Genomic DNA, 12,398 nt, shown 5'->3' with positions numbered 1-12,398 from the left:
GTTTTTACAAGACAACAAATGTTGAGCTTTTCTCCAAGTTTCTCCATGTTGCCTTTGCTATCAACATTCACAAGAGAAAACACAAGCAACCAATTTGACCAACTAGCAGACGGATACATTTTGTTGGAGATGCACATTAGCTTGGTACATACCGGCCTTAACACTTTGACATAGGAGCTTCTGGTTTGGTGACCCAACAAGCCAATAAACCAAAATACACATTAATATACTGGAATGCTAATAAAGAATTCAACTGACAAACATACATATAAGAGGCTATTTTATTTGGCCATAACGCAAAGTATTTAAGTACAATTTAAAGTGTTGACCTGTTTATGGTGTTTGAGGAAAAGTCGGTTCAGACAGAGACAATACTACAGTCTGGACGGACAGACCAAGCTATTCCAAGATCTTTGCTGTCATGAATGTATCTTGTAACTTGTAAGGTTGACTCATTCAGTGAAACGGTTTTGTTGATAAAGTGTCACATAGTGTCAGAGCAATTACATTTCATTGATGGTGAATACAAACATGCGAGCGTATCATTCATGTATTCCAGAAATTAGTCATACATTAAGTAAAATTCAAGTGGCTTCACTGGATCCTTTACAGAATTAATTCAGGTTCTCTTTGAAGAAGATGAAAGAAAACAAAATGTCGAGACAATCCAGAAAAAAAAAATGAAATGGCCATCAAGATGACGTGTGATTCATTCATTCAATTTTCTGCTTTATTGAGCATGCCTCTTGGCCCGGTGTTACAGTAACAACCTATGACAATTTGGCAAGTATTTACATTTTATGCCTTTTGACATTTATTTAATTATTACATAAGAAAAGGGCATAGCTGTCAAGCTTTCTTTTACTTTCTGTTTAACACACCAAATTTAAATAAACCATATAATTGACTCAACAGGCCTCTTGGCCAAATGCTGTCTTCAATTTCTTGTGAGGACATTGTTTGGCATGATGAAATCTGCTCATTGAGAATACTTGTCACTGTCATTGTAGTTGTGCCTGTTACACTAAACTTGGGAACATTACATCAGTCTGTCACCTCAAGCAATTTTTTCATCATGCATTTTGTTGTAATTCCTTTGAAGTAATGCACGACTCTTTAATTACTGAACCCGATCCACTGTAAGCATCTGCATGCATTAATAATTATAATATTTAAGCCTTAGAATGGTGCTACCGCATTGATTACATTTCCAGCATCCCCAACTTTGCATTTGCTTTGTGTCATCTGTGCGCTTCCAGAGAGCTGTGCAGGAAATGTTCAGTTGTGAGTGTCACCTCCTTACTTGAGTGTTTTCTGTTCAGTGTGTACTGCAGGGGAGTGTTGGCATCAGTGCTCCTCGATGTGTGTGTGTGAAAGTGTATTTTCTTGTGTATGCATATGCGTAGGCACCATAATGTAAATATACATACCAGCAGGACAGGCGCCTTCTGACATAATAAGTACTTCAGACTGCTGCTTGCAGGCATCCCTGCGCAGGAAACACTCGTTCTGGTAGTTCTGATTGTTCGAGCCGCACACTGGAGCATAGTCATTGTTGCACTGCAGAGAGGAGAGAAGAAAACAGTAGAGAACAGGTGAGCATGAAGTGCTGAGGCAGTCACATTAAGGTCATCCAAAAAATTCACGGAGAATGTGTCAACAAATCAGCTTGTGTGCATTCAACAGTCAGGGCTAAGAGAGGTCCTGATAATATATAATAAATACTTCACGCGGTAACTTAGTAAAATGCTGAATGTGAGGCCTTGGTAAGAGTCATCGTGATTGCATTCATGTCATTTTAGAAAACAAATGTAAAGGATTGATTTTGTTTTATTTGTATTCTGCGAAAAAAAAAATCCATTCAAGCTGAAACAGTCTTTTCAAATCAGAGATATCCTCAACTTCAAATATAATCCACATATTGACAATGAATAAATACATATATAGCATACATTTGAAAAGGAAAATGCAGCTACTCGAAACACACACCACCAGCTTCAACATGCAGGACTTTTCCCCAGCCTACCTCAAAATCTGTAATTGATGCATCTTTAACCCATAGTGCATCCAGATATTACCAAATAACAGAAACTGTCTGCCATCACACAATGTAATAAAATAATAGTAATCATAACGATGCCTGGTTAAATGTCAGTATGTGTGTTTTCTTCTGATGTCGTGCATACCATGAGCTGTTTAGCATGTTTTGTTAGTGTGCTAATTTATTGTGTTTGTTTTGAGCCATACACAATAAATGTAAATGTACCTGATGTGTTACATTATAACTAGTGATAGACTAAAGGAGTCATACAGCATTGAAATCAGTTAAAGAACAAATACAGAATACTTTATTATATTAAAACAGGCTGCACGTTTGGCAGTTTGACAGATTTTGGGATGTAGAGAGATGTAGAAGCAGTGTAGGAGCAGGAATAGATGAAGTGAGGAAGTCCTACGTGAACACGAAAAAGCTGATGTCACGCATGTCCATCCACCAATCAGACTTCAACATCTGAATCACAAAACGATGACACATCGGATTGAATGCACATAATCATGATGAAGCAATATGAGTCTTAAACTCTTGAGAATACCTCCTGATGTTTGTTTGTTTGTTTTCCACACATCGTCTTCATGCTGCATATCTCTCCAGAAAACTGGACAACAGGATCTACAGCTGCTCAGCTCTGTTGTTGCTCCACTGGAGCATTCGCAAGTTAAGTGACTTGCTCAAGGGCACAGAGCAAAATAGCTGCTAAGGTTTCTAAGGAGAACATTACTCATGCATTTCCCCACACGGTTTGTTGGCTTCGGAGCAACTCTGGAGTTTTCAGATGACTGATGGCACAAGAGTCTTAGTTTTCTTCCCTTTTTTTGGCTGTGGAGGAGAGATATTCATTTGATTTGATATTGATTCGCCTGTGCTGCACCACAGGAATAACAAACGTGATTATTCAATCGAGAAATATTCCCCTCTATTCCCTGGGAAGAGGCAATGGCTATCAGAGGGTCCAGAGAAATTGTCGCTCCGTAGTCACAGCCCATAACCTGATTAAATTTTAAAGTGCTGAAAAATGGGCAATGTGTGAAAATGTGTTCCTGCTGGGTGTGACATCACAAGGACAAGGGGCTCGCTTGAGAGTCCCCACAGGACCGAGGCTAAGGCGCTCACGGCTCTTTGTCTACTCTTCTGTTCCCCTTTAAGTCTCTAATGGATTGACCTGGAATCTGTTCTCTCTGGGCCTGTCTGTGCCCTCACAGAACATTACTTGGCCCTTACGAAAGGACACACGTATAGAAAAGCATTAACACATATGTAGGTCTGTGTATGCGGACCCGACACAACTACACATAGTAGCTACAGGCTGCATGTTTTCCTTTCCACTTTGGCCCTCCATTGACACCTAGCCCGAAATCTGAGTTGTTTGAACACAATTGCCAAAGTAAAAACATTTGAAACAATCTCCGTGGCTGGGAAATAAAGCCAATGTGGAGGTGGTAAAAAATTCCTCCAATTCCTCCAGTGGGTGCTTCAGACAGGCTGCAGATGTGAGTCAATCTGGATACGTGCCTGTATTAAAATGTCCAACTTCAGCCTGGTTCAGACAACATGTTTTTTCTCTTAAGGCATTAGGCCTACTGTATTTTATTCCCTCAAATACTAAGAGAAATCAAATATGGAGGAAAAACTTGATTAGGATTCTTTTTTTCGACAAACTATAATTCACAAACATGCTTGTACTTCCACTTTATTTAAGTGTTGACTCACAAATGTCAAATAATTTGCTCACCTTGCTTTTCTCTTCGGCTCTTCTCATACCTACACCTACACATCTGGTCTCTCTCTTTATACACACCGGCTTCCCCTGCCTCTCTTTCTGTCTGTATGTGTCTGCTCTGTTGGCTTTTATGAAGTTTTAGAAATGCGCATTTTGGATTCACAGCAGGTGAGCTGTGTGTAGACGAGTCTTGTCGTTCCAGTATGTGCTGCTTGTGCGCATGACATAAACCATCAGACAATGCTGCATGCGTCTAAACTTGACTGACACAGACTTGTATATACCAGTCACCATCACTGGTCACTACAAAACATCTACACTACATCGGTCGTAACAACAAAGCCTGAGCTAATTGTTCATGACTGAAACATAAATACATTAAATTAAAATAATTATGCAGTACTGAATAGAAGTTCATCACGCAATCCTGCCTAATTATATTTCACGTATATGTCAATTTATTAGGATAAATCTTAAGAACAAAATAACAAAAGCTACATTTATTATTGTGTCGAGACACATGTTGTTCAACTTCCTCTCTGCAGTTTCTCTCTAAACAAAGAGGGCAGACAGTAAATGAACCAGAAATGTTCAAAATATTTTTTGTGAGAAAGCGAGGGTTTCCTAACAGGGATCATATCATGATTTCACGCTCGTTCAGTTGTCTGACAACAGAAAGAGAAAATATGTAAATGAGAAAAATTCAACTAGAGATTAGGCCACATAACTCTTCACCAGGTGTTGGTTGTGTGTTATTTGGCAACCAAAAAAAAGACAAAGATATTTAGTGTGTCGACATAGATCGTTAAAAAAATAAGACCTGAAGACAGAAGAAGATCGTTTTTACACATAAGCTGCTCTTTAAATTTAGCTGGCATAGCGCGGCTGTCATCTGAGACACACACGGTCTGATGGCCGCGAGGAGAAGCACAAAAAATAACCACGCCATCGATTCAAGAGCCCAGAAGCATCAAAACGATCAAGTGCGAACACCGTTTTTGACCAGCTGAGGGGAAAAAAAGATGGCAGAATACACACGAGAGTAAAAAGGAGGAGGGGTAAACAAGGGAAGGAGAAACCGAACGCTGGCTGTTGATCAAAGGGATTGAGATGCAGGAAAGAAAGAGGCTGTAGAGAAGATGAGAGGCAAAGTTGATGAGTGAAACGGGCTTGGGGGAGGGGAGTCAATGGAAATGGGGATGAGAGTGAAAGAGACGGAGACTGAGGAGGAATAAAAGTAAAGAAAAGTACAGAAGTGAGATGCAGACGGCGAGTAAGTGAGAGCGAGAGAGAGATAGACAGAGCCCTGGCTCAACAAACTTGGCACGATAAAAAAGAACCACAGCGCCTGAAGAAACAAAGGTAAAAAAAAAAAAGAGAACATCATAAAATAAAATAAAAAAAGAAAGAAAGAAGAAATGGGGACACAGACAGAGAGAGGGAGAGGAATAGAAAATCCCCTCAAAGGAGAGCGAGAGAGAATGAAAAAAAAAAAATGGCAACCCCACAAAGGCGCTTGGAATAGCTTACTGCAGGGCCCGCACTTTTCTTTTTCTTTTTTTTTGCCATCCTCTATCCTTCCCCTCTGTCTCCCCCCCCTCCTCTCTCACACTTTCTCCCATCTGGCTCAGGCTGTTCTTAACCTGGGGACTCTCACTTTATGCCAGGCGTGATGCAACGGAAGGGAAAGCTGCCCGGCAGAACCCTGCGGGTGTCTTTTAAGAGTGCCTTCTTTACCCGTGAAAACTCCCCCCACTCTCATCTCTTGATCTTCCCCCAGTATTTGGCTTTCAACCCTACAGAAAGGAGTAATGAGAGGATGGATGATTCAAAACCTCCGTCTTCAGTAGATGAGGCGCAAGACGGAGGCTGCAGCTGCGTCTCACCTAGAAGTACTTAGGTGAGTACAAAGGAGGATCCGTATGGGCCTCTTAAAGCATGCTGGGTGTGATCACTTTTATATTTCAGGTGAGGCACACTAAAAGTGAGTAACACAGACATGTATGGAGCAGTAAATAATAGCAATAAACTGCCAAAAAACAAACAAACAAAAAAAAAACCCAGATAAGACATTAAACATCGCAACACTTCACCTCGGCTGAATCTTTCAACTTCATCTTCAACCAGTCTTGTTAAAAAAAAAACTTGACACTTATCTGCCAAGGTCTTACTTATTCATCAGGGACTATATCTCTTGACGTGGGTGACGAATAGAGCGAGCTGATGTTACAGATTTCAAACTGACTTTCTTCGCACAGCACATGACCAAATTAGAGACAAAGACGTTCCTTGTTATTGCCATCAACAGGGCCCTGCAGCTTTGATCCTCGAATGTCTTGATAACTGGCAGCGTGATGCTGGCACTCTGCAAATAAAAGCTTTGTCAGCTGTTGCAATTTACTCTAAGTCGGCTCAGATGATTGCCAGCTAAAGGAGACTAAAGGTGTCAAAACAAAGTCCGAGATATACGTCTGAAGGGATATGGCCATCTGAAAACAGAATAAGGAGGAAAATGAATTGAGCATGTTGATGAGAGAGAAGGTGAAAATTTGAAAAAAATTTGATCCTCCGCAACTCCGCAGACAGGATAGTGGGAGCTATTGGCCTGGACCATATGGCCCGTCCTTATGTGCCCGCTGGCTGAGGCTTTTCAAAAGTCGCAGACATTGCCCCCGTACCTCCGCTGTGACAAAACCTGGACAGTCGCGTGGCGTCTCGACCAAGAACACAGCGACAGCAGAGGTGTCGACGGTCCTGAGTGTGTGTGTGTGTGTGTGCATGACAGGAACAGAATGCAAGTGTATTCATGCAGGTGACCTTAAGTGCACTTGATCATGCATGTTACATTTGCAGCATCTTGTGAGCAGTTAAGCCAGTCTCTATTCGTCTCTTATGGAGTTTTATATACCTTCACATCCATTCTGATTTTTGTCACAAGAAATTTAATTTCTGCAAACCTCCTGCAGGGGCTGCTGTGGCTCTGCCTACCCTCGACTCTCTTCATCATGACTTCCAAAAGCTCGGCTTTGGGACTGCAGCCAGGACCTGTTGTCTCTCTACCTGCCTGAGATCGGTGCATCACAGACATGCACAGAAACACTCGCACACATTCGCATGGCAACTGATGCATCCGCCGTCTGAGCACTTTGTACAAAAAAAAAAAAAAAAAAAGGCATCTGCGCCTTACCAGGTCACAACACACAACAACCTTGCAAAACAAGCAGAACCATCATCATTCATTCTATGCCGCCATAGCAGCTCCCAATGCTCACTTCACCGAGCATCCGACATAACTGCCGGCTGACAGGGGTGGAACAAAGACAGGTGGTGGGAGGAGGAGGAGGAGGAGGAGGAGGGGGAGCAGAGGAGTAGGGGAATGCAGAGTAAAAAAGCAGGTATGAGGAGGAAGATGATGAAGGAAGGGACCGTAAGAGATAGAAGAATAGGAGATGCAGGGAGGCCAGCAGGGTGAAGGTGTAGAGGAGTTAAGAAGGATGAGACTGAAAGGTTAAAAAGTGTAAGTGATGGAGGCAGGAGGATGGAGGACGGCGAGGGATATTCACAACAGGGACCGCAGGAGAGGGAACCATATGGGTAAGAGACAAAAAAGAGTAGTGATGCAAAGTGAAGGCGAGTGCATGCATCAGTGCATAACTTTGTATCGGGGGGCGAAGGAGCATGCCAATATGAGAGGTACGGTAAATCTCTGTGAAATGCAGCAAAAGCAAACATGGCAGGATATCAGCATCAATAGGCGAAAAACAAAATGACTCATCATGACTCGTTCAATGGAGCATTACTCCACCCAAACCCTGCAATCTCCATAAAAATGACATTGTCATTTTAACAGTTAACAAGCAAGCAGTGACATGTCGTTCTGAAGTGAGATAAGCACGGTGCAAAACTGCATGATTACTGGATTTGAACTTGGTTTTAGATGATGCACTCAGGGCTCTAACTTAAAGGCCATTATTCCAGGGCTGGAAAAAAAAAAGATCAGGCACGAGAGAAAATACATTTTGGGATGATTGCGGTAGAGAAAATACAACTGTGACACTGCTGACACACTCACACACTGTCTTGCGCACACACAGCGAGAAGATGAAGTGGGACAATGACATCTGAACGTAGCGTACCTGCTGTGACTGTCAGGGCAGTTACAATAATGTCCCGCTTTGCGCTTTCTGGTGTCATTGGCAACCGCATTGGCAGGATGTACCACGAAAGAGAAATGGAGACGAACCGTCTCTCTGATTGGAGGACGTCAGACAGGTGGCCATCACGCACACAACATGCGCACACAAAAGTTTACAAATGTAAAAAAAAAAATGTTTACAGGTGAAATGTTGATTAAAATGTTGATTTTATGAATTGAATGGATGTGATATAAATAAATAAGTGAATATGTGATAAAATGAGATAATTATGATGACGTATGCCATGAATCAGACATTTTATAACTGGAACAGCCAGCTTACTTTTGTTTGAAATTGTATTTTGGGATAGTTTGCAACGTGGCGAAAAAGTTAAAGAGTCAGGTAAAGTTTTCTTTTATATGGTTAATATAGTAAAAATCAGAGTTCTACAGCTACAAACAACCAAAACTTGATATGTTGTATGAACTTGAGGCAGCTGATGAAAGCTCCCTGACAGCAGCCTTTTAATATGAGGCAGTTTGATGACTAAATTGAAGGTTGCTCTTCTACTTTACTGCCCTTGATTAATTTTGACAACTGTGCGGCTTGCACTAAAACCTCATAGCAATATATTTGTATTGATAAACAGTAAAACATGTAGTATGTGGGAGCCATTACACTAAAGTTCATAGAGTTACATATCTCTCTCTGGTGGCATTGCTGGATCACATTGATCTGAAATGGACCAAAATATAGCAGTCGTCATTGTGGTGGAATCAAATAGCAGGGCAAGAGAGAGAGAGAGAGAGTGAGCCTGCACCAAAAGATATGACTGATAAAAGTTCCAAAGTTTTAGGACAAAGGATGAAATTACATATGATCAGGTCCTTGAATTTTATCAGTGCTTTGATGGGTTTCGCTGTTTTTTATTTACAGGTTTTTTAGGTGAATTGCTGCATGTAAAAACCAGGCAGGACATGCTGTCTGTCTGTCCACGGGGCAGAGATATGTACATAAATGGAGAACGTAATAATGTCATTACATTATAATAAATTAATGATATAATATCAATCAAGGCCTGTTTTTTGTAACAAATAGTCTGAGGCCATTGACTTTTTAGATATTTTGCATTTATAGCTGTTTGTAGACCAGAACATCTGTATTAAGTGACACTGTGTTGGAAAGTCAAACAGACAGTGGTTCAGAAAAACATCTATGATACTAATAAGCCAACTAACTATCAACAGGGCCAATCCGATTTTAGGGTCCCTTCCATCCAAGCAGCAACCTCAGGTGCTGGAAAATGAAGCCAATGAAGAAATGTTAAAAACTGTAATTCCCTGAGCGGCTGCTTCAGTCAGCCTGGTTCTGACAACAGTTTTGGTCTCAATAGCTAATTTCCATGTTCATGACAACTGTGCGGGGGGTGACATTTATTTGACTCACCCGTGCAGATGATATTAAGGCTTAAAGTTGCCCATAATTAACAGTGCGAACGCCTGATTGACAGGTAGGTGCCGTTATAGATGGCTTATTAGAGCACCCAGGTGTCATTCGGCCCGCTTCAGGTCCACTGATGATCCACGTCTTTGCCAATATTTAGATTAGCCGGAAGACAAAAGAGGCAGTACATCCAACAGGTGGCGTCCAGCACAGCATATTTTCAGCTTCAAAACAGCTCTTCAGAAACCTACAGGTGACGTCACTCAGGCTCTCTCCATTCTTTACATTGTCCTTCGTTCCATCCCTGGCCCCACGCCAGATTTAAAGGATAATCAAGTTCTGAATATTGTAAATGTAAACTAAAAGACCCATATTGCTTAGGGCGATGCAAGGCGGCAGTATAATGTTTGATTCAGTGATTTAAGCTGTGGGTTCCACTTTGAGCCCTTATTTGTTTACATTCATCAGCAGTTCCTGTTTGCAATGTACCCACCGATGGACGTACAAACAGCTATCACTGGATTAATTTTAATACTGAAGAAACCCAAACAAACATGAAGAATATGAGGCAAGATCGGAAGTTAGAGAGCAATCTGTCTACGCTCCTCACAGGAGAAGCAAATATGCCTTCCCCCTCCCAGCTGGGGGTTCCTGTAGACTGATGTCCCAGCAGTGTGGCCTGTATGTGTCCCATGGGTCTGATGCCAGGTTAAATACTCTTAAAAGTGAGGCACTCAGTGGGACATCTTTACCAAATGAATGGTGGCATCCCATGACCCAACAATATACCTGACAACCACAATCAGTGGATCCTCTACTCTTTTCTGCCATGGCTTGATCACCATGGTTAACTCTCACTACATTGTGCATTTTTTTGTCGTCAAGCTAGTTTCTTCACTGCTCACAGACTTAGAGGAAGCTCAGTGAACAGATGTACTTGACTCTAAATGCAGCACCACACCAAACTGACTGAGTTTTGTCTGTTTATTTAAAAGGGACAATGCAGATGATTGTTCAATATTAAGAAGATGTAATAGGGCATTTAGCTGCAGCCCCTGTACTGAACAAAACAGATGGAATGAACACTGCATCTATTACCTGCCTACGTTTTAAAGAGTATAGACAGAGCGACACCATGAACATTAACATCCCCTAATGTCTGGGGGCGTCTGTCTTGCTCAGAATAAGTTATTTTTTAGTATCTGCTGTATGAAGTCTGATCTGATATATCTTATACATCTTATATATCTCTATACTTTAAGCATACAGTATCAGTGCTGCTTCTACTTTCCTGTTTCAAAGGCACGGCCGAGTGTAAAAGTGTTCAGAAAATAACCACAAAAACTGCCCGTTGTGGAGAATCTGCATCTACAAAGCAGTCCTGTACAGCATTAGCTCTCTGCTAATTGGAGGGAAAGTCAGCAGCGACAGACTCGGGCAGAACTCAACTTTCATGGCTAATTTTCAGTCCATAGACACACAGAGATGAGAGGTACATAGAGATACGCCTCTAGAGGCCTGTTAGAGGTTTCAGTCTCTGATCATTATATAAAGGGTTACGGTATGTAAAGATCCATTTGGAATTTCATGATAGAAATTTTCACAGCACAGCTGGAGTATTAAGCCTGCCCAGTTGTGTGATGCTACATGGTAGATAGGCAAAAGTCCATGGTTGTGCTTATGTGTGGTTGTGGTAAACTGCCCTTCCTTTCATCCTCCTTCACATAATGAAATATGGCATGAACATATTCATTAATATTCAATATTAGGTAATGCAGCTCAGGACATGCATGTCAACAAGGCCATGTAAACATGGAGACTATTGGAAACTAAACACCATGAAATAAAAGCTATGGCATTGAGCTCATTCAATTAAAAATCAGAAAACATCACTGACTCTCAGCTGCACATATGTTGACCCCGAGTAGTGCTATATCAATCCATGAAACTAACACTTTTCAAGTTTGCTAAGCAGTCTGGTTTATGGTGTTTATTTTACATTGCTAATGAAGGTTTCAAGGACATGTAAGTGGAAATAGAAGTCTATATGTATACATAGTCCTTATAGTAAAGAAATTACAGTGAATAAATGAGTTATTATGAGACTATTATACACTTCTTAGATAACTAGGCTAAACCCCTTGAGTTTCAACACGCTGTAAGGATTCCTAATGAGGCTGTGTTTAGAATGATGATATAACACTACAATTTTTTATATTAATTTATAGTTTTCTTATATAGAAGCTACAAAGAATTTAATCTTAACTCTTCAAGCGAGGCAATATGTGACTGTAAGGTGCTGCAGTTAAAGTCTAAAGTTGTAAATAATTTGGGATTACAGGCACTTCATCTTCTTAAAAAACATACTCTAACATCGTCCTCAAACACAGGGCCACTTTGCATCAAATTTAGACAGCAGCTGCACAAGTATCAACAGAGACAATCCCACAAGTTAATGATATGACTGACTCAGTTGGGCAAATTTAGAGTGCTGCTATGCTAGCACAGCAAGGGACTGCTGTGCATGCAGGCAATCTGGCAGATGCTATTCCCCGAGAAGGCCTTAACTCAAATGGACTTAATGTTGCAGCCTTTCTGTCAGCAACTCTTAGTCTTAAAGCCGGCCTACTGGTATGGACTTACATCTAGGCTGAATGCCTCCAACTCCCAGAGTCTCACACCCGAGACTAATGTCTAAGTAGGACCATCTACACAAATAGACTTAACTTTGCAATCTTTCGACAAGCACTAGATTAGAGCAATCAGGGCTAATGCTACAGCTAAAAATAACACTTCCTAGTGGTGAAACAAATTACAAATTATTATAATTTACCGTGTATTGCAGATCAGGTCATTTTTCAGAAGAAAAAAAAAAGGTTAGGGTTCTAGGGTTCCACAACACGAGTAATAGCCTATCAACACTGAAGGCGACCGAGCCACAGACAAATACTGGAGCAGCTTCAGCAGATATTGCTGGTGTCTGCAATAAACATCACAATTTTATGATCTATTTCCATGACAAGCAGAGCCAGTTTCACCC

General features: G+C 41.1%; 1 protein-coding gene across 1 annotated transcript in view; it reads right to left on the bottom strand.

The window, feature by feature from the left end:
• tmeff2a (transmembrane protein with EGF-like and two follistatin-like domains 2a) overlaps window positions 1-12,398 on the bottom strand; it is a 102,094-nt gene that overhangs the window by 59,918 nt on the left and 29,778 nt on the right. Inside the window, exon 3 of the mRNA XM_010739604.3 lies at window positions 1,431-1,560. Coding sequence (XP_010737906.1) covers window positions 1,431-1,560 — 130 coding nt within the window. The remainder of the gene's footprint in view (window positions 1-1,430; window positions 1,561-12,398) is intronic.

This window comes from Larimichthys crocea, chromosome I, assembly GCF_000972845.2.
Source record: "Larimichthys crocea isolate SSNF chromosome I, L_crocea_2.0, whole genome shotgun sequence".
In the NCBI taxonomy this organism is placed as follows: Eukaryota; Metazoa; Chordata; class Actinopteri; family Sciaenidae; genus Larimichthys; species Larimichthys crocea.
The sequence above is the reverse complement of the archived record's forward strand: the minus strand, read 5'-3'. Positions and strand labels throughout refer to the sequence as shown.